We start from the raw sequence: 21,205 nt of genomic DNA, 5'->3' as shown, positions 1-21,205 counted from the left end.
TATTCTTAGTGATAAAAGTTATAATACTGAAAACTAAGAGATTTCTATCACGTCTATGTATATATATATATATATATGGGTGTGTGTATACTGCTAGATTATGAAAGGTATTATGGAGTAGCGAGCTACGTGATTATCCTTGAATTTGTGCCTGTAATAGTTTTGTGTTTCTAATGCAGATATTGTCAAACTTGCGATTACCCAAACAAGTGTTAAATAAAATTCTTGCTCATAGGGCAACAGAGTAGAATAAATAATTATTTCGTCCAGATAATGAGGACAGCATACCAAGCTGAAGAGCCTTCCTGTTGGCAGCGAATATTTAACCAGCTGGGCCAGAATATGATGGTTTTTATACTGATCCCAAGATGCTATGCAGAATATGATGAAGGCACTCGTGTTTAGCGTATTTGGAATAGTGTTCCTGTACAATGATATATTTAGGATTAGCAAGAGTACGGAATAGAACCATATTCCGACTAGATAATGGGACCAATTCATCCTGGATTTGCTTGTATAATGCAATACATAAAGGGTTTCATAAAGTCGGCGCAATGAGTGTCCAAAAATGATCCAGACGATGGGGAACTTAGGATAGAAATATAAAGTAATTAAGGATAGGAAAGTGGCCAAATAATAAAAATGGGAAAAATACGCCTTTGGAACTGTGAACTTCTTGAAACGTTCCAATATGCTTGAATATTTTGAGTTCCTTTTGCGCTGGTAGGTTTTACCATATTGAAGAAACTCTGGTAGGTAACTCTTGGCTATGAAAAGTGAACAAATGCCTATGAAAAAGGATAGTCTGTAGGCATATATAGTATATTTTAGCAATTGTTCTCCATTAAGGTACATTGGACAAGCAAATTATACGTTTAATCCAGACTGATCTGTTTGCAAATCCGTTTATATTCCACATTTGGTTTTTTTTTACTTTTTTCGAAGTGTCCTTAATTTCTTGTTTTGGAAACAAGAGAGAAAAAGATAATACTAAATACAATGGGAACTGGATTTCTATTTTATCGCTAGATTATTAATTCTTGGGGGAAAAAGGTTATTTAACTGCACGGCAACAGCTATCATTTTTAGGGAAAATGCTACTAATATGGAAAAACCATTGATACAAAAGGAATATTAAATTATTTAAATAAGAATTAATACGTACGGCGTTACGTAAATCAGAAATCAATACGTATAATAAGAGTAACGAATGGGGAAGGCGGGAATAATAGGTAATACTGTGTTTTACTGGTCGTTCCAGAATTTATATAACAAATTTGCATATTTCTGCATTTCTTCCACCGAAACTAGTAATTTGAAATCACATAATACCAGGAATTGTAATTCCAAATGATTCAATTCTTGCAAAGAAATACCTCCAACTTTGGCGTACCGAGAGTTACTATAAAAAAAATCACTTAGGAATTTCGTGCAAATTGTGATACCTGTTATGAGTAGTCTATGAATGTTTCCAGAGTCCATGACGAACATTTGCTTTGCGCAGCCATCTCGCTCAGGACAGTGTCCATAGTTTTTGGAGATTCTATCGAAATATACAAGTAGAGAAAGAAAGATATCATTTGTGGTGGGACAGTACTTTTGGATCCTCTCCAAGTATTGATCTACAGCAATCTCTGGAACGTTCTTCCCATAAAAAGCCAGGATTGGAGTTAAGAGTTCATCTTCGGCATCTTGCGACACTTGTTGTGAGGAATATGTAGTTTCATCGTTTGCAGTTATGATTCTGTTCAGTAGCGCACCTATCATTAGTATGAGTTCATCTGTGGGGAAGTCTGCCATGTTCAAGATGTTTTCATGATTTTGTTCATTTGTCTCATCATCTAGATTATGCGTCTTCGCTTCTGACTCCAAAGACTTCTTTACGGCTTGCACAGGGGGACAGTCCAGTAAAGATTTCGAAGAGAAAGGGCTCTCCAAACTTGGGTTGGTGGATGTCTTGGATACCAAACTACTATTGTTACTCGAGCATGGGTCGGTCTTAAAGCTGTGAGAATGGGGTGCGATTATCAAGTCTTGTTTACTGCCCCCTGGTATATCTATTGGCGACGTTGTGCTTCTTCTCGGTGGTGAACTTAGTTCCATATTTTTTTATCTAGTTAAGCAGTCTCTCGTTTTGGCTCCGTTCGATATAGTCTGATTACAGGAATTACTTTCTTTGAACTTTTATGCTACTATTTTAAGAACCGTAGAGAAGTATGTAGATATGCTTTGTATATATAAAAGTCTGAGAAGCTGGGCCCTGCGCTGGTATCCCTTGCTTTGTTTACACCGTTTTAGACCCATCGCAAGATTCCGAGATTCCGAAACCGGCCTCAAAACTTTCAGAGATTACGTATGATAGATAGTGATATCTCAAATAAAGGTACGCCCACAAATGCAATGACCACTGCTCCTGTAATGCAACTGAGAACTCTCAGACTAATACACAGGCAATGATATGAGGATAGCGTGCTCCTTATTTGATTCTGTCTTTGTCAGTGAAAGATGTTATCTCTTTGCTCCTATGTACGCTCTCATTTGCGGAGATGCGATTCCGCCTCTGTCGCTCACCTAAAGAAAAACACACCGTATGGATCCCCTGATATATATAAATACATATGACTAAATGTGTCTTACCCATGTATAGGAATAAGGCCCTTTTAGTGAATTGAGTGAGATTTATAGGTAAAGGAAGACACACACATATATATATATTAACAATAGCGATAATGTTTTTGAGAAATTCCGTTTTGAGAACTGCCCCAGTCTTGAAGAGGGGTATAACAACGTTGACCCCAGTCAGCACCAAGTTGGCCCCACCTGCTGCCGCCTCTTATTCTCAAGCTATGAAAGCGAACAACTTCGTGTACGTGTCTGGTCAAATCCCTTATACCCCAGAGAACAAGCCTGTTCAAGGTTCTATCTCTGACAAGGCGGAACAAGTTTTCCAAAATGTCAAGAATATCTTAGCAGAAAGTAATTCTTCTTTAGATAATATAGTCAAAGTGAACGTATTCTTAGCCGATATGAAAAACTTTGCCGAATTCAATTCTGTGTACGCCAAGCACTTTCACACCCATAAGCCTGCAAGATCCTGTGTTGGTGTTGCCTCCTTACCATTGAATGTTGACTTAGAAATGGAAGTCATTGCTGTTGAAAAGAATTGAAGGTTTGAAACCCTTGCTTGCCCTTTTTCGTCTGTGATACTGAGAAGTGTACTTTTCATACATTTTATTAGCATTCTTTAGCGTATATAAGATATAACTAAGAAAAGAAAATGAAACTGACGTAGTTTCAAAACCCGTTTCTTATCATTGTAGAAAATGAAAAGGCATGTTTTCTTTACTTCCACCAATGTGTCAAATAAGGGTAGGTAACCTAATATAATGCAACTTATTCATCATACACTTTAAGCGTAACTTCTATAATGAAAGAACAATGACTGCTTTTTCCAGAAGACTCTGTGGTGTACATATCTCAATATATGTTATGCGCGGTTTGGGTGTTTTCCTTCCAGGATTTTTTTTTTGAAATTTTTTTACTTTCCATTTGTTTTCGGAGCTTCTGTTCATGGCATTAGTACGCTTCATTGGTCTCTTCTCGGGGAAGTGCATTCCTCTCTGGGCAGAGAAAACTTCCCTCCAGGAGAGAGATGTCATTGATCTTCCAGGGAGGGGAAGCCGGTGACAATCTCTTTTCCTCCTGCCAGCGGCCTGAGCACCGTCTCGCTCAGGCGGTACGGTAGCGGGCTCTCGGGAGCCGTTTCATGGCAGCTAGTGGGTAAGTTTGGAATGTTTCAATGGCATTCTACGTAAAAATTGATGAACTTATTAGTTGTAAGTAGTAAATAACGGGTAGTACACATATTAGTGGTACTTATTATTCTTTTAATTCAATTTACTTCGATTGAAACTGAGAATAGATTAGCAACGAACAACCCTAAAAATGGCTCAACGTGTTACTTTCAGAAGAAGAAATCCATGTATGTTATTAAACTATTTTTTTGAGTTTTTATAAGAACTTACTATGAACTTCTATTGTGGAAAAAATGAGGCTAGGAGGCGCAATAAACAAGCATACTGGTAGAGGAAGAATGGACTAGATTATCGACACGCTTATGCAAGAACCTTGGATTATCCCAGAGATGATGTTACAATATTAAACAGCAAACCGAAGAGTACCTAATAATGTAGATAGCAACAAGTTTGTTCTAGCGCATAAGTGGAAAACCTCAGGTCAATCAAATTGGTAAATGAATTTTACCTGGTATTGCAAGATTGAAATAAGAAAATATCCACTCATCAACGCCGAGATACTTTTTATATGAAACAATTCCCACTTAAGTTCTTGATCCATAAGATAATGAAGAAGTGCTTACTAACATAAATGAAAAAAAAAAAATTCTCTTTATTACGTACAGACAACACCCGTTCTAACAAAATCAAGGTTGTTAAAACCCCAGGTGGTATCTTGCGTGCCCAACACGTTAAGAAGTTGGCTACCAGACCAAAATGTGGTGACTGTGGTAACGCTCTACAAGGTATTTCCACTTTGAGACCAAGACAATACGCTACTGTCTCCAAGACCCACAAGACTGTTTCCAGAGCTTACGGTGGTTCCAGATGTGCCAACTGTGTCAAGGAAAGAATTGTCAGAGCTTTCTTGATCGAAGAACAAAAGATTGTTAAGAAGGTTGTTAAGGAACAAACTGAAGCTGCTAAGAAGTCTGAAAAGAAGGCTAAGAAATAAATTTAAATAAGCATTCCTTTTATAATTACTTTAACTTCTCGTCGTACTAAAAAACACTTTTATAGTAAGATATAAAACAAAAACGAAGATTGAATCTTTATATTTCTTCTCTCGCTAAGTCTTCAATTCAGTTTGATTTGCGCGAACCTTCTCAATCACAGCAGAGCATCCGAAGGCGACGAAGAAAAGAATACATTACATCGGTTTAAATTTCGTATTCGTATTTTAAATTTATAAGTATATTATATTATTAAGTCATGCAGATATAAAATTATACAATTGGTCAGAGATGGAGGGAAATCATACATTTTTATTTTATTTTTAGCGTAGTGGTTTTTATCAAAAAAATAAAGAAAATTACCATTTCAACAAGTCATCCTTAGCGTATAAGTAGTCATCAAAGATCAATTCGACTTCATCGGTTTCAGCGTTGTATTCACCGACTCTGATGGATTCGTGGTTCTTAACAATAATGTCACAGCCCTTTTCCTTCAAGAAGTCCAAATCGAAAGTGGTAGCAATACCGACGATTTTACAACCGGCAGCCTTACCAGCGGCAATACCAGCTGGGGCGTCTTCAAAGACAACAACCTTGGACTTCGATGGGTCTTGTTCGTTGATTGGGAAACCCAAACCGTTTCTACCTTTCAAGTATGGTTCTGGGTGAGGCTTACCTTGCTTAACATCATTAGCAGTGATGAAGTATTCTGGTCTCTTGATCTTCAAGATGTCGAACCATTTCTTGGCCATGTCACGGGTACCAGAAGTGGCGACAGCCCATTTTTCCTTTGGCAAGGCGTTCAAAGCGTTACACAATTTGACGGCACCTGGAACTTCAATGGAGTGTTCACCGTACTTTTCTGGGATTTCACCTTCTAGTTTGTTAACGTATTCTTCATCAGCAAAGTCAGGAGCAAACTTAGCAATGGCATCGTAAGTTCTCCAACCGTGAGAGATGTGGATAACGTGTTCGGCATCGAAGTAAGGCTTGTCCTTACCGAAATCTCTCCAGAAAGCAGCAATGGCTGGTTGGGAGATGATGATGGTACCGTCAACATCGAATAGAGCGGCGTTGATTTTCAAAGATAAAGGTTTTGTGGTCAAAGGCATTGCGATTGTATGTATGTTTGCTTTTGGTGTTCTGATATATTTTAAAACGTTGAAACGCTTCATAACAAGAAAAGCTGGAAGGAAAAAATTGGTAGTCAAGAGATAGTTATGAAAGATTTATATACATTATCAATTGAAGAAAAAGAACAAGACGACATCATGGACAAAAAGGAAAGTAAGTGATTAACAGAGTAAGAAAAGAAAAAAAGGAAAAAAGAAAAGAGAAAAAGAAAAGAGGAACTCACACATCATCAAAGGTCAAAATGGTCAAAATTAGAAAACACAAAGGAAAAGGTGAGTAAGTAACAATAAGAGTACATACCACCATCAAACAGCGTTAAAAAAAAAAATTATGATGTTGATGATGATCGCAAGAGTAGCGGTGGTGGTGATGATGATGATGATTATTCCCATAAAGAAAACCGGACAATGAGAATTCTGCAATTATCAGGCGCACGCGGGTGCGTGTGTGAGAGAAAAATGATACGGATTTCCTGTTTGTCTCACTATTAACGCGTGGCGGGGTAAGACCCAAGGAAGCCGGACAAAAAGCCTTCGGGGCCATGCCATGTCATTGCCGTGGACTGAGACAATTGTTATATTGCTTTTGTTCTCGTTCTTTTGACCCTGTGACGTGTTTCGTAAGAGTCCCACTTAAAAGATGAAAAGAAACGTGGTCGGACCCCGCACCCAGACCACACGTCTTCCACTCTCTTAATTTGAGCGGTGAGCTTCCGCACCCACACATTCTAATTGCCGCGCCTACCGCCGCCCGTACAATACGATATATTTTTCTACGATTGACCATGGTGTGTGGCGCAAGCATATTTTCTGCTTTGGTTCGGTGATGTTCTAATTGACACTGCGCTTATTTTTGAGCGATGGGTTCATAGCCCTGGAAGACCCGCAAAAAATTAGGGGAATGGAATATATTCTCTACTCCATTTTCCAAACCTTACTTGGGCTCTTTTGTGTGTGTGCATTGTATTATTCCATAGTTGTAATATTGGTCTTCTGCTGTGCGTTGTCCTGAAGGTTTTCTAGGTTTGGTTGAAGGTCAGGTTAACAAGCCTTCTTCTCATACTTGTTTCCTTTAAATTTTTTGTTTTGGCTAGTCTTGGTCTCTAGTTCAGTTGGCTGGTACACGAGAGTTCGCTGCCTCTCCCTACATTACGCTTACTTGATAATGACTCTGGAAACACATTATAATGCTAAATCCGCCGCTTCTGCCAGTGCCTTTGTTGCCCGTTCTGCAACTGAAAGCCCAACAACAAACGCAAAGGTTGCTTCTAAGAAAAAGACGTATTCACAGTCAAGTGGTATTCCCATACGAATTGATAATCTCCCTCCGGGCAAGACCTGGGCGCAGGTTAAATATTTGGTAGGCGGAATCATATATCATACCAACATTTTACAGGTGAAAATGCTGCCTCCAATGACTTCTATGGTTCCTCCCTTCGTCACTTTCCAGAGTTGCATTGTTATTCTGAAGAGCTCGGTAGACAACGAGTCTCTGGAAAACTTATTACTTACTTTGAATACGTACCAATGGGATTATCATGACCTGTTTGTTTATCTGTTGCCATACACAAATGATTCTCTTCCACTGCGATATCCAGAAGTCAGTGATAACAGTGACGTCCGGAGTGCTACTGATGACAATAAAAGATCTATTTCTCCCCGGTTTGCAAGTCATGTTTCATCTGTCACGCCGCAACCACCATCCGGTTCCACTCCTTCTTCTCAATATTTCAGTTTTTCACCTGAATTGGGCCTGCGAAAGAATGAGAACATAACGCCATTGCCCACCCCTGTTCCAGTACCTGTTGGTGTGCCGCCTCTTGCTCCCCCACCTCATGGTCCATTCCCGACTTCGCTGCTACCCATATTAGGTGCTCCTCCAGGAACACTACCTAATATGCAGATGCCCTATCAAACCACTCTAGCCCCGCCAACCGCTGCCCCCGCTGGTGGTCCACTTGCCTCCCCTACACACTATCCTCGTCGTCGGCATTTTTATCATCAGAACCAAAGCCAGTTTCAAAAATACATGCATAATAGCCCTAGAAATCCAGATACCGGTACAGGCCCCCGCTCTCAACATCATCACCTCTCCTTAAGGAATAATAAAATAAACCCCTCTTATAACGAAATATCTGCCCTTTACAACTTGAATATGGCATCGAATGCCAATAATAACGGTAATATTACTACCACTAATACGAATGGCGATGACCGTGTCCTTGAAGTAAAGAATGGCGGAGCTATTACGCCTTCACAAACCCAAATAAATCATAAAAGACTAAAGCATATCTTTAATGAGAAAAGTTTCAGAAAACAAATGACGAATAGAGGTATGTGGCAGTTGAAAATCATAAATTTCCCGCCCTATATACCTATAGAATTCTTAGAGAAACTATCAGAGTCTGATTTCAATGAATTGGTAAATCAAGAGAAGTTCACAGTTATCGAAATCAAAGAGAGGGGACAATTGGAAAAATTTGGAAGGTTAAGATGGACAGTTCTGAAAGATTTTATAAAATTAAAATGCCCCAAGCTATTAAGACTACAGGAAAAGCAATTTCTACAGCAACAAAGCGAAGTTTCTTTACTTAATGAATCTATGGACACATTAAAGATATCGGGAAATGAGGACACCAACGGGAATGTAAATAACAGCACATACACAAATGGTGGGCCTCGAACATCGATCAATAATACGAGGGAATTTTATGTAGGGGTTTATGAAGACCATGAAGAGGCAACTCTATTGAAGTTTGAATTACCGGAAGATGAGTTGGAAGAGTTTAACGGTAATTTGCCAACTACTTCTACACAGAGTGAAAACAGTTCTAGCCCCACAGAGGATAGAAAGGCGAAATACTTTAAAGTTAGCACTATCGTGTATAACGCCATTGTTGGGTTCCACGATAAAGAGCTGTCTGATTTGACATTCGAATCCTTACAAGACCAGGAATACTCATTGGGGTACAAGATTCACGTAATGGAACTGCCGCCATTTGACGAAGATGAATTTGAAAATCAACAACAGCAATACTGAAGTATGAATGAAGAGGATATTATTATTTTATCTTACATAGGTATGTACGCGAATTGAAAAGGGGGGGGATGTGTGGAATGTGTATTAGATAAGTATGTACGGAGACAATTCTTTTTGTATTCTTATCAAAGTAAAGGTTGAAAAACCGGCTGAGGTAAATTGCCATTTTGAAAAGAATTTTTGTTCTTTGTGACGTAAGGCGCTGGCACGGATTCGTTATGATCATTATTGTTGGTGTTGGGGATGGAGGTGCCGGTGTTTAACGTAGTGTTGCTATTGTCTTCATTCATTGGCGATTTAGAGATTCTATTAAGGATGTTATCAAAGGCAGTCAAGCTTGATTTTTTTGGATCACCTTTCTCGTGTGATACCAATGGAATGGAAGGTATAGGGGTGTTTTCACCTATACATGACATTTTGGGTAGCGTGATGGGCACTGGTACTTTAGCATCTTGCAGCGGAATGGTGGAAATGTCCCTAATTACAAGATGAATTTCGCTCGTAGAAAAAGAATCAAATAACTTTGCCAAACTTTCATCGTTCAGGAGGTTATCGTTATGGAAAATACCAAAATTTTTGTTCTTGTTGATAATATTAAATAAATTTTTACAGTTCTCCAAAACTTCCGACACCGTGGGTGGACCATTGCTCAACTGGTGGAAAGTGAAGGCTTGCTCGTGATCATTGAATCTAATGATAACCCTGCGATTAACATCTTTATTGGCCGATTGAGGTTTCATTGGTAGAGTGGTTAAGAGTGTAGCTCTATTTGAGAGTGTGTTATTATTCATCATGATGTCACTTGAAACGGCACAAGGGCTTCTCTTGACCCTCTTGTTAGATGAGGATGATGATGGTGCTGGTGCAGACGCACAAGAGCTGGCCAAAGGATACTGAACCATCACAATATGATGTATGATTTCACTTAAAGGATAAAGTGTGGGATCGAAACCGAAATCCTTGACAATACCACCTATGACCAAGTACAGTAGTCTTAGTTGCACCTGAGCCGCGGGGAAATGAGATAAGTTATGCCTTGTAGCGGAACCGAACAGTCTTTGAGACAATAAGGCCAGGTTCTCAGGAGAACAAGTCTTGGAAGTGATATACTTCATTGAAGAAGAGACCAGATTGGAGAAAAATCGTTCAATAACAAATGCAATAGACATTCGGATTGACATTTCACCCAAGATCTCCAGATTTGCGTAAATGTCAATGGATCCTGCAGCCTGAGAAATGTCTTGGCAAGTTCTTGATCTTTGGATTTGTAGGAGCAACTTTTCCCTTAAGAAAAAGGGGACGGTGGAATCTATTGGGATGTTTGTGGTAATGTTAGGTTGCTGGCCGAGTGAAGACGTGGCAAAATGAGACAGGTTTGGTCCAGTATAAGGGTCCTTGAGAGCTTGTTCTGATAAGGGCACGGCATTGGTAACGAGATCGTGCACCAACATAGTGACTATATCGTTATATTTTTGCTGGGTTGAAGTAACCGATGGAGATGGGTCATTTTGGTTGCTCACAGTTGGGAAAATGCTTCCGTTGTTACTTTGGTGACTCATAAGAGGTTGGAACTTGTTTGTAAGTTGAAAGTCTGCCGTAAAATTAGAAGTAGGCAGGAAGTCCGAATGGGAACGCTGGTAAATGGAGGGAGAGATCTCGTCGTCAGAAGTGGAATTTGACGAGATGCTGTTGTTAGCATTGCCGCCACTGCCGCTGGCTATGCTCAGAGCGTAGCGTTTTTTCGATCGTTTTCTGTTCCTTCTCACGGATTGCACAGCAGCAGTGACTAGCTTCTCGAATTCTTTAGAGCAGCTTACAGGGTAGCCGAATTCCGTTCTCAATATTGTGGCAATCTGCTTTATGTTTTGATCTTGTTCGCTTGCCTTATATTGGCTTAATTGGAATTTGTCTATCAGCTCCAGCCTTCTGCTCGAAAATTGTTTCCATTTCTTTTCATCGTTGAAATTTAGTAATTCTCTGATCTTGTGAGTTGCTCCATTCCCAGAAAACTTATTTATTCTATATTGAGTGAATGTTGGAGGACCGTTCATATGTGTATGGGATATATGCAACGAAGAAGAATACCTAGAAAGAGAATAAAGAAGGTTTTAAAACTATAACTAATAAAAAAGAAGTAGGAAGGGAATGCGGATGCGTTTATGCTAAGATGCGATGTGGGACAATAGAAAAGAAGAGGGAAAAAAAAAAAGAGGAAGAAGTAGTAGTAGAGAGAGAGAGGAAAAAAAAAAGCTAGTAGTATTTGTATGGTCACGAAAGGGCTAGATTAGAACTAAATCAAACTAACCTGAATTGACTCAATAACTATATTTTCACCCACACAAGTACTGAAGATCCAAAAGGCAAGAATCAAGGAAGAGAGCACATTGATTTATAGTAAAGAAAAGAAGACGACGGTAGAAAGATTTCAGGGAACATATGGCTCACACTTATGCTGAAGAAGGAAAAGCGAAGCAAAATATAATCTGTCACAAAATGCACAGTGCCCAAACGTAATCTGCCCACTCAGCTAACAGCTCCTGCCATGATTCTGCTACCTAGCCTAATACGAAAGGAAACGATGGGAAAGAGATAAAAAAGAAAAGAAGAGTTTCTCCGAGGGGCGCAGAATTCAGGGCAAAAACAACATGAAATCGATCAAAAGTCATAGTCACCCACGGAAATGCGGCGCCAATTCCGTGGCAGCTACCCGCCCGCCGGCTGTTCTCAGGGCACTTGCCCACGCATTCCGATGTTCCGCGGAAAGTAGCGCGACCCTCTTATCCCCGGCTCCGCAGGACTCGCTGTGTCTATGCATAACAAATGACTCTTGTGTCGTGTTGTCCGGGCTTTCTGCTTTTCCTTCCCCGAAAAGCAACCTACGTACACGGATATAAGCGGATTCACCGAAATGGAGACTACGCGGTTTTTGTGAATAAACACCGCGCAGATTATTCTGCGAACCGTGACCACCAGGAGTAAACCCCGAAGGAATGATTGTGGGTGCGTGATCACCCATCAGTGTGAGGCTGTGGAAGATATCCATCAATCAGTAAGCGATAAAAAGAAATTTAAAAGAAAAATAACGACACCAGCAGGATTTGAACCAGCGCGGGCAGAGCCCAACAGATTTCAAGTCTGTCGCCTTAACCACTCGGCCATAGTGCCTAAAACAATGTAGGAGTTTGTACTAGGGATTACTATTAGGATTTTTAGTAAAATCATTAGCACACAGATATGGGGTGCAATGATGGCATGGAATATTGAACGAGGTTTTGCGGATATACGGCTGAAGAACGAGACTAAAGGGACAGAAATTATTAATGCGGGGTATGGCTTGTGCCCTTAGTGAAGCTGGCATTAGCCACCAGATGCCATTGTTGGGGTATTTTCTTCACCTCTGGTTCTTGGCTTGAACCTTCTCAGCGGTTGGCTATCGTCCGTATATAAGCGTAGCCTGGCTCTAATACCGCATTGACCTGTTCTCTTGCACTTGTTTCTTATTTTTTCATATCTTCATTGTGAAGATAGATAGATCTTGATTTATTTATCGACACACGTTTAAGTGCAAACGAACCAACGTACAATATATAACAAAGTATTTTTAAATAAGAGCGATGACTAAGAAGGACAAGAAAGCAAAGGGTCCTAAGATGTCCACCGTTACTACCAAAAGTGGTGAATCTTTAAAGGTTTTTGAGGATTTGCATGATTTTGAAACGTATTTGAAGGGCGAGACGGAAGACCAGGAGTTCGACCATGTTCACTGCCAATTGAAGTACTATCCGCCATTTGTATTGCATGATGCGCATGACGATCCGGAAAAGATCAAAGAGACTGCGAACTCTCATTCTAAAAAGTTTGTTCGCCATTTACACCAGCATGTTGAGAAGCACCTGTTAAAGGACATTAAAACCGCCATCAACAAGCCGGAATTGAAATTCCATGATAAGAAAAAGCAGGAGTCATTCGATAAGATTGTTTGGAATTATGGTGAAGAAACAGAGTTGAACGCCAAGAAATTCAAGGTGTCTGTTGAAGTCGTATGTAACCACGATGGTGCAATGGTAGATGTCGATTACAAGACAGAACCCTTGCAGCCACTCATTTAAGTGTGAGGAAAGGTTATTTTTTTATGAATTAACGAAATGTAGCAAGCTATAAAAAAATAAAAAGAAAATCTATATGCATGTATTTTGATGCGTACTTAATTACTGCGGTGTATACAAGTAAATAAATCAACACATAGGTTATTTTTTTTATGTTTAGTCTTAACAACGCGACCTTAAATAAAAAAAATCGTAGGCTAGATTCTTGCTATTATCGCAAACATACGTACCAATTAACCTTTCTTGGTGTAGTGGGAAAGAGAAAAGTACACACCATCGTGATTTTGTTCATGTTTGCTTGTCTACTTGTTTCGCTCATAAAATCCCACCAGCTCTACTGTATGCGCCTTTTCGTAGAAAATTAAAGACATTGAAAAAAAAAAAGGAAAATATGGCGCACAGCTTGATCATCGAATGAAGGAATGAAATTTCAAAAAAAGTACCCAGTACCTAAGCTTTGATGAGTTATAATCTATCCAAGTATCCTGACGATGTGTCAAGACTTTTTAGACCAAGGCCGCCTTTGTCTTACAAAAGACCAACGGATTACCCATATGCGAAGAGACAAACAAACCCAAGTATCACTGGCGTCGCAAACTTACTATCAACCTCTTTGAAGCACTATATGGAGGAGTATCAGGAAGGATCTCCAAACGACCATCTCCAAAGATACGAAGACATCAAACTTTCCAAGATCAAAAATGCCCAGTTGTTAGATCGGAGATTACAAAATTGGAAACCGAACGCCGACCCCCATATCAAGGACACAGATCCCTATAGAACGATATTTATTGGGAGATTACCATACGACCTTGACGAAGTTGAACTGCAAAAACATTTTGTTAAGTTTGGCGAGATTGAAAAAATTAGAATAGTCAAGGACAAGATCACCCAGAAGAGCAGAGGTTATGCCTTCATAGTGTTCAAAGACCCAATGAGTAGTAAGATGGCATTTAAGGAAATCGGAGTACACAGGGGTATCCAAATCAAAGACAGGGTCTGTATAGTCGATATAGAAAGAGGCAGAACTGTTAAATATTTCAAGCCAAGAAGATTGGGCGGTGGCCTAGGTGGCAGAGGCTACTCCAACAGAGATAGCAGGCTTCCAGGAAGATTTGCAAGTTCAAGCATAGCCAATCCCACAGAAAGAAATTACGCTCCCAGGCCGCCACGCAGAGAAGTTTCTTCCTCCGCATATAACCCTGATAGATACGGCAGTTCCACATCGGACACGAGATACCACGGCAACAGGCCCTTGCTTCCCCCCTCCGCTCCCACTGCTGCTGTTACTTCTGTATATAAATCAAGAAACTCGCGGACCAGGGAATCTCAACCAGCTGCCAAAGAAGTGCCTGACTATTGAACATTAATAATCATTTATTTTTACTACTTGTTGTTTATAATTACCCGCACATCAATTAATATGTACCCTTCCTTCCCTTTCTCGGGCTTTGCCCCTATAACAGAACGAGGGAAAAACAGGCTATTAACACGGGACATTCTAGCAAAGGAGGCCAGAGGAAACTTAACGCAATACACGTGAAGGATTGAACAATGGAAGCCGATTGGAGGAGAATTGACATCGATGCATTCGATCCAGAGAGCGGCAGACTGACCGCTGCCGATCTAGTACCACCATACGAAACCATTGTCACATTACAAGAATTACAACCTCGAATGAATCAATTGCGCTCGCTGGCCACAAGTGGTGACTCTGTGGGAGCCGTTCAATTACTCACAACCGATCCTCCATACAGTGCAGACGCTCCAACGAAGGAGCAATATTTTGGGAGCGTGCTTGAAGCCTTGACACAAGTCAGACAAGCCGATATTGGTAATGTAATCAAAACTTTGAGTGATTCTCAGAAAGACGTGTTGGTGAAGTACCTTTACAAGGGAATGTCCGTACCTCATGGCCAGAAACAGGGGGGTGTCTTGCTTGCTTGGTTGGAAAAAATTACTCAAGTCAGCGGTGTCACACCTATTGTTCATTATATATCGGATAGAAGAACTGTATGATACTCTGCCCAATAAGAATTAGTATAAACAAATGTATATATATATAAGTAATTTTAAGGATCGCATTTGTAGTATACTTTTACTTCAGGCATTTCGCGGTGATGTAGTTAGTCTTGATATTTTTTTTAAAAGTTGACATTGTTTCAGCGAGGTGGAAATAAATACCTGAATTTTGAAAAGTTCAATCGCTACTCAAACAAAGATGTCAATAAATCGATTTGAACAAAACGAGTGAAAAAGTACGCATAACTTTAGAAGCATGAGCGAGACCAATGGTGGCAATGTGGCCAACGAAAATTCTGAGGTGAAGCAGACTGCAGTTGAAAGTCCCATTGATAAACTAGATAGAACTCCTAAAAGACCGAGAGAAAATGATCAGGATAAACAAAGGGAGGAAACAAGTGACAAATTGGAACCATCCAATGATAACGATGGGGAGAAAAAAGAGGAAGGTAAAAAAGACCAAGAATCATCGCACAAGAAGATTAAGGTTGACGAGGGCAAGGCCGTAGATACTGGCAGTGTGGAAGATGACAAAAAGAAGGATAAATTCGTGTTTGGTGCGGCATCTAAGTTTGGAACTGGGTTTGGTGTTGCCAAGAAGGACACGAAAGATGAAGAAGAGGCAACCACCAGTACTGAATCTTTGCCAGCTTCTAACAACAAAACAAAGAAGCCATTTGCATTTGGTTCAGGTTTATCATTTGGCAGCGGCTTCAGCATATTGAAAAACAAAACAGAAAATAACTCTGAAACTGAAAAGAAAGCTACTGACGACAAAGATAAGGTCCACAGTGGGTCCGAACAACTAGCAAACGCCTCAGAAGAACCAAACGACAAACCAAAACCCCTCAAACTGCAGAAACAGGAAGTCAAGTCGGGTGAGGAGTCTGAAGAGTGTATATACCAGATCAATGCTAAACTGTATCAACTTTCCAACATAAAAGAAGGCTGGAAAGAAAGAGGTGTTGGTGTCATCAAAGTCAATAAAAGTAAAGACGATGACGAGAAGACGCGTATAGTCATGAGGTCTCGCGGTATCTTGAAAGTCATTTTGAATATTCAACTGGTCAAGGGATTCACTGTGCAAAAGGGATTTACAGGTTCTTTGCAAAGCGAGAAATTCATAAGATTACTAGCAGTTGATGACAACGGTGACCCCGCACAGTACGCTATAAAGACTGGCAAGAAGGAAACCACGGATGAATTGTATAACATTATAGTTAAGTCCGTTCCTAAATAAGTAAAGAAAAATAACATTAGAAATACATCAACGATAAAAACAAATCAATTTCGTTTAACAAATGCTATACTACATATGGTCGCACCCTGGACGCCGCCAAACTGGAAAACCGGGTATTTTATTGTTTTCCACATTTTCAAATTATCAGTCTCTATGATCTTTATTAGTTCATCTTGTGTGAAATTACAAGAAGTGATCAAGAAGATACCGTCCTTTTTCAGAAATTTTTCCACCACTGCTGCGTATACATCGACTACGTCAAGTTTGCCGTTGATCTTCATGCCACTCAATGAAATGGCATCCAGGGTCCCCTTATCCAGCACGATGTCGTACTTTTCCGGGTTCCAGTCACCACTAAAGATGTCTGCTTGCTCGAAACTGATGAAATTGTCTACACCGGTGGCCTCTGCTATGTTAGTGGCCAGTTTGACACTTTCTTCAGAATAGTCTATCCCGACCAGTTTGCCTTGGAATTCTGTCTGATGCAGTTCGAATAACATGTGCCCATTACCTGTACCAAGGTCCACAACAGACGCATCCTCAGAAATTCTGTAGGCACCAATGTTATCTACCAGAAAATCGATCATCTTCTGTTCAGCATCGCTATCGCTAAACCAACAGTCTCCGGTATCTTGCGGATTTCGCCTGAAATTCTCCAGCTCCAGGGCATACAGTTCATCCCAGTATTTTTTTGTACCGAGTTTCGAGGTGCTCAACTCCGCCTTGTCCTGCATCTGTACTACCTTCCCGGATTGACTCCGTTCCACGTTATCGTCCTCAAGAACCAAGCTCATCGATTTTTTTCAGTTCTTTTCATGAACCAATCTTTTTGCGCATTTATGCCGGATACCGCAGAGCGGGCTGGGCTGGGCCCCTTTCAAAGCAAAGTTGCCATTGCCATTACTCTGGGCAGAAGTTATCATATAACAAGCTAAAGCGACACATAAAAAGGCAGATCAGAGCACAACCAGAAGAACACAAGAATGACCAAAGTAGATTTTTGGCCAACTCTCAAGGATGCATACGAACCACTCTATCCGCAGCAGCTAGAGATTCTGCGCCAGCAAGTGGTCTCTGAGGGGGGCCCCACCGCCACTATACAGTCAAGGTTTAACTACTCATGGGGGTTGATCAAATCCACTGACGTAAATGATGAAAGACTCGGTGTGAAAATCCTCACAGACATTTACAAAGAGGCCGAGTCCCGTAGACGGGAATGCCTATATTACTTGACCATCGGTTGCTACAAGCTGGGTGAGTACTCCATGGCAAAGCGATACGTGGACACGCTGTTCGAACATGAGCGGAATAACAAGCAGGTGGGTGCTTTGAAGAGTATGGTGGAGGACAAGATTCAGAAGGAAACACTCAAAGGTGTTGTCGTCGCTGGGGGCGTACTAGCCGGTGCTGTGGCCGTGGCTAGTTTCTTTTTAAGAAACAAAAGAAGGTAGCAAGGACATAAAAAGTCGGCACATATGTACATACATAAGAAAGAATTACAAGCACGCGTAAACATTTATCATTTAATCATCACTCTAGATAAAAAAAAAAGAAAAGTGAAGGCTTGTTTCAGTCTGAACTGGCAGAAGAACAAGCCCTCGTTCTTGGCTGCCACTTTTCCTAAAGTAGTAAAAAAAGCCAAGTTATCTGCCTACGGTTGTCACAGCAACATTGCGTGCCGTTGTTCTTTTGTTCTTTTTTTTTTTTTTCGCGGTTGTCGCAGCAACGACACCTGAGCGCTGCTGAAAGGGGCAAAAACCCGGTTGCCATGGCGAGGACCAAACGACCAGATGGGAAAAGAATTATGGTCTATTGTTATATCACAATACTGTATTGTGCGATGCTGACGCGTTTCGTGTTTCGTGTCAACGTTCTTTATATTGTTTCGTGTTCTGCTGCAAAACGTATATAAACGCACTGCTATTTGCCTTCTTTTGCCTTATTCCTTGCCTTTTCTCATCTCATTCCTGAATTGAAAAAATACGACAAGCAAGAACAGCAACAGCAACAAATCATATCATACTGCTACACAAATGTACGTTATTAAAAGAGACGGCCGCAAAGAGCCCGTTCAATTCGATAAAATTACCTCTCGTATCACCCGTTTGTCATACGGTTTAGACCCAAACCGTATCGACGCTGTTAAGGTAACCCAACGTATCATTTCTGGTGTGTACTCCGGTGTTACTACCGTTGAACTAGACAACCTGGCTGCTGAAACATGTGCCTACATGACTACTGTGCACCCTGATTATGCCACGCTAGCCGCTAGAATCGCCATCTCTAATTTACATAAGCAAACTACAAAGCAATTTTCCAAAGTTATTGAGGACTTGCACGACTGGATTAACCCTGCGACTGGGAAACATGCTCCTATGATTTCAGATGAAATTTACAACATTGTCATGGAGAACAAAGATACCTTGAACTCGGCCATCGTGTACGATAGAGATTTCAAGTATACGTATTTTGGGTTCAAGACTTTGGAGCGTTCGTATTTGCTAAGACTGAACGGTGAAGTGGCAGAACGGCCACAGCACTTGGTTATGCGTGTGGCGCTAGGTATCCACGGTAGTGATATCGATTCTGTGCTGAAGACCTACAATTTGATGTCATTAAGATATTTCACTCACGCTTCCCCAACCTTATTTAACGCTGGTACTCCACACCCCCAAATGTCTTCATGTTTCCTAATTGCCATGAAGGATGACTCTATTGAAGGTATTTATGATACTTTGAAAGAATGTGCTATGATTTCCAAGACTGCAGGTGGTGTTGGTCTTCATATTAACAACATCCGTTCCACAGGTTCTTATATCGCCGGTACCAACGGTACTTCAAATGGGTTGATTCCTATGATTCGTGTTTTCAACAATACTGCTCGTTATGTGGACCAAGGAGGTAACAAGAGACCTGGTGCCTTTGCCCTTTTCTTGGAACCATGGCACGCAGATATCTTCGACTTTGTCGATATTAGAAAAACCCATGGTAAAGAAGAAATTCGTGCAAGGGATTTATTCCCTGCTCTGTGGATTCCTGACCTTTTTATGAAACGTGTTCAAGAGGATGGTCCCTGGACTTTATTTTCTCCCAGTGCTGCCCCAGGTTTAGATGATGTCTGGGGTGACGAATTTGAAGAGCTATATACCCGTTACGAAAGGGAAGGTCGTGGTAAAACCATTAAAGCCCAAAAGTTATGGTATGCCATTTTACAAGCACAAACAGAAACAGGTACACCTTTCATGGTTTACAAGGACGCATGTAACAGAAAGACAAACCAACAGAACTTGGGTACCATTAAATCATCCAACTTGTGTTGTGAAATCGTCGAGTATTCTTCCCCAGATGAAACCGCCGTTTGTAATCTAGCCTCTATTGCCCTCCCAGCATTTGTCGAGATGTCTGAAGATGGTAAAACTGCAAGTTATAATTTCGAGAGTTTACATGAAATTGCTAAAGTCATTACCCATAACTTGAACAGAGTCATCGACCGTAATTATTATCCAGTTCCTGAAGCCAGAAATTCAAATATGAGGCATAGACCTATTGCCTTGGGTGTTCAAGGTCTGGCCGATACCTATATGATGTTGCGTCTACCTTTTGAATCAGAAGAAGCTCAAACTTTGAACAAACAGATTTTCGAAACCATTTATCATGCTACTCTTGAAGCCTCCTGTGAATTGGCACAGAAGGAAGGTAAGTATTCTACTTTCGAAGGTTCTCCAGCCTCTAAAGGTATTCTACAATTTGACATGTGGAATGCTAAGCCATTTGGTATGTGGGATTGGGAAACCTTAAGAAAGGACATTGTCAAACATGGATTAAGAAACTCTTTGACAATGGCGCCAATGCCAACTGCCTCAACTTCTCAAATTCTTGGATATAACGAATGTTTCGAACCAGTGACTTCAAACATGTACTCTCGTCGTGTCTTGTCTGGTGAATTCCAAGTCGTTAATCCATATTTATTACGTGATTTAGTCGACCTGGGCATTTGGGATGATAGTATGAAGCAATATCTGATTACAGAAAATGGTTCTATTCAGGGCTTACCAAATGTCCCACAAGAATTGAAGGAGTTATACAAAACTGTTTGGGAAATTTCTCAGAAGACCATTATCAACATGGCTGCTGATCGTTCCATCTATATCGACCAGTCTCATTCCTTGAACCTTTTCCTACAAGCACCATCGATGGGTAAAATTACTAGCATGCACTTTTATGGTTGGAAGAAGGGTTTAAAAACTGGTATGTACTACTTAAGAACACAAGCTGCTTCTGCTGCCATCCAGTTTACCATTGATCAAGAGATTGCCGACCAAGCCGCTACACATGTCGCCTCTGCCGCGGAATTGGACCGTCCAGTTTATGTTCCAAAAGGTACAAAGTTCTCTGAACAAAAGGCCGCATCAGCGCTTACCGAAAACTCAGATAATGAGAAAGAAGCATCTCCAGTTCCATCCGAACAATCTTCTGTTTCAAGCGCTATGTCAAATATGAAATTGGAAGACGGCGTTGCTCCTGCAGTTCCTACGGAAACAATCAAAGAAGATTCAGATGAGAAAAAGTGTGATATTTACAATGAAAAGGTGATAGCTTGCACCGCTCCTACTCCAGAAGCATGTGAATCATGTTCCGGTTGATTTTTCTGACAGCATTTTTTTCTCCCTTTATCTAACTTGAGGTTCCTTTTCGTTAGTATGTATCTAGATCTTTTTATAATAAAACTTTTCAAACTTAAACATATATACACAATCATGTACGCTAGTAAAAATTTATTCCTTTTACATTCTTACTCATTGTATTTATGAATATTTTTCATATTTACCGTCGCAAAAAAAAAAACTCTGGGGTGTAGAAGAAAACAGCTAAATACCGTAAAGAGTGTTAACGTCCCAAGATTATATTCAATTATAT

General features: G+C 40.5%; 13 protein-coding genes and 1 non-coding gene across 14 annotated transcripts; 8 read left to right on the top strand and 6 right to left on the bottom strand.

Moving 5' to 3' along the window:
* Positions 1-93: 93 nt before the first annotated feature.
* DFG10 (putative polyprenol reductase) lies at positions 94-855 on the bottom strand (the record flags this gene model as incomplete). Its single annotated transcript, XM_033911104.1, has 1 exon — positions 94-855. The coding sequence occupies one exon, from the start codon at positions 853-855 to the stop codon at positions 94-96; it is 762 nt and encodes a 253-aa protein (XP_033766995.1).
* Positions 856-1,245: 390 nt separating this feature from the next.
* PCL7 (Pcl7p) lies at positions 1,246-2,103 on the bottom strand (the record flags this gene model as incomplete). The annotated part of the gene is made up of 1 exon (XM_033911103.1): positions 1,246-2,103. The coding sequence occupies one exon, from the start codon at positions 2,101-2,103 to the stop codon at positions 1,246-1,248; it is 858 nt and encodes a 285-aa protein (XP_033766994.1).
* A 626-nt stretch (positions 2,104-2,729) lies between these two features.
* MMF1 (isoleucine biosynthesis protein MMF1) lies at positions 2,730-3,167 on the top strand (the record flags this gene model as incomplete). Its single annotated transcript, XM_033911102.1, has 1 exon — positions 2,730-3,167. One exon carries the CDS (start codon positions 2,730-2,732, stop codon positions 3,165-3,167), a length of 438 nt encoding a protein of 145 aa, XP_033766993.1.
* A 1,939-nt stretch (positions 3,168-5,106) lies between these two features.
* On the bottom strand, positions 5,107-5,859 carry GPP1 (glycerol-1-phosphatase RHR2; the record flags this gene model as incomplete). The annotated part of the gene is made up of 1 exon (XM_033911101.1): positions 5,107-5,859. One exon carries the CDS (start codon positions 5,857-5,859, stop codon positions 5,107-5,109), a length of 753 nt encoding a protein of 250 aa, XP_033766992.1.
* A 1,186-nt stretch (positions 5,860-7,045) lies between these two features.
* On the top strand, positions 7,046-8,920 carry SPAR_I01060 (uncharacterized protein; the record flags this gene model as incomplete). Its single annotated transcript, XM_033911100.1, has 1 exon — positions 7,046-8,920. The coding sequence occupies one exon, from the start codon at positions 7,046-7,048 to the stop codon at positions 8,918-8,920; it is 1,875 nt and encodes a 624-aa protein (XP_033766991.1).
* Positions 8,921-9,045: 125 nt separating this feature from the next.
* Positions 9,046-10,971, bottom strand: VHR1 (Vhr1p; the record flags this gene model as incomplete). Its single annotated transcript, XM_033911099.1, has 1 exon — positions 9,046-10,971. The coding sequence occupies one exon, from the start codon at positions 10,969-10,971 to the stop codon at positions 9,046-9,048; it is 1,926 nt and encodes a 641-aa protein (XP_033766990.1).
* Positions 10,972-12,003: 1,032 nt separating this feature from the next.
* Positions 12,004-12,085, bottom strand: SPAR_Itrna5S. The gene has a single exon. It is a non-coding gene; the product is annotated as a tRNA-Ser (tRNA).
* A 449-nt stretch (positions 12,086-12,534) lies between these two features.
* RGI2 (Rgi2p) lies at positions 12,535-13,029 on the top strand (the record flags this gene model as incomplete). Its single annotated transcript, XM_033911098.1, has 1 exon — positions 12,535-13,029. One exon carries the CDS (start codon positions 12,535-12,537, stop codon positions 13,027-13,029), a length of 495 nt encoding a protein of 164 aa, XP_033766989.1.
* A 457-nt stretch (positions 13,030-13,486) lies between these two features.
* On the top strand, positions 13,487-14,389 carry SNP1 (U1 snRNP complex subunit SNP1; the record flags this gene model as incomplete). Its single annotated transcript, XM_033911097.1, has 1 exon — positions 13,487-14,389. The coding sequence occupies one exon, from the start codon at positions 13,487-13,489 to the stop codon at positions 14,387-14,389; it is 903 nt and encodes a 300-aa protein (XP_033766988.1).
* Positions 14,390-14,580: 191 nt separating this feature from the next.
* On the top strand, positions 14,581-15,045 carry ARC15 (Arc15p; the record flags this gene model as incomplete). Its single annotated transcript, XM_033911096.1, has 1 exon — positions 14,581-15,045. The coding sequence occupies one exon, from the start codon at positions 14,581-14,583 to the stop codon at positions 15,043-15,045; it is 465 nt and encodes a 154-aa protein (XP_033766987.1).
* A 259-nt stretch (positions 15,046-15,304) lies between these two features.
* Positions 15,305-16,288, top strand: YRB2 (Yrb2p; the record flags this gene model as incomplete). Its single annotated transcript, XM_033911095.1, has 1 exon — positions 15,305-16,288. One exon carries the CDS (start codon positions 15,305-15,307, stop codon positions 16,286-16,288), a length of 984 nt encoding a protein of 327 aa, XP_033766986.1.
* A 44-nt stretch (positions 16,289-16,332) lies between these two features.
* On the bottom strand, positions 16,333-17,082 carry EFM4 (Efm4p; the record flags this gene model as incomplete). Its single annotated transcript, XM_033911094.1, has 1 exon — positions 16,333-17,082. The coding sequence occupies one exon, from the start codon at positions 17,080-17,082 to the stop codon at positions 16,333-16,335; it is 750 nt and encodes a 249-aa protein (XP_033766985.1).
* Positions 17,083-17,271: 189 nt separating this feature from the next.
* On the top strand, positions 17,272-17,739 carry FIS1 (Fis1p; the record flags this gene model as incomplete). The annotated part of the gene is made up of 1 exon (XM_033911093.1): positions 17,272-17,739. One exon carries the CDS (start codon positions 17,272-17,274, stop codon positions 17,737-17,739), a length of 468 nt encoding a protein of 155 aa, XP_033766984.1.
* A 582-nt stretch (positions 17,740-18,321) lies between these two features.
* On the top strand, positions 18,322-20,931 carry RNR3 (ribonucleotide-diphosphate reductase subunit RNR3; the record flags this gene model as incomplete). Its single annotated transcript, XM_033911092.1, has 1 exon — positions 18,322-20,931. One exon carries the CDS (start codon positions 18,322-18,324, stop codon positions 20,929-20,931), a length of 2,610 nt encoding a protein of 869 aa, XP_033766983.1.
* Positions 20,932-21,205: the final 274 nt, after the last annotated feature.

Source organism: Saccharomyces paradoxus, chromosome IX, assembly GCF_002079055.1.
Source record: "Saccharomyces paradoxus chromosome IX, complete sequence".
NCBI classification, from domain to species: domain Eukaryota; kingdom Fungi; phylum Ascomycota; class Saccharomycetes; order Saccharomycetales; family Saccharomycetaceae; genus Saccharomyces; species Saccharomyces paradoxus.
Note: the sequence above shows the minus strand (reverse complement) of the source record. Positions and strands in the feature narration are given on the sequence as shown.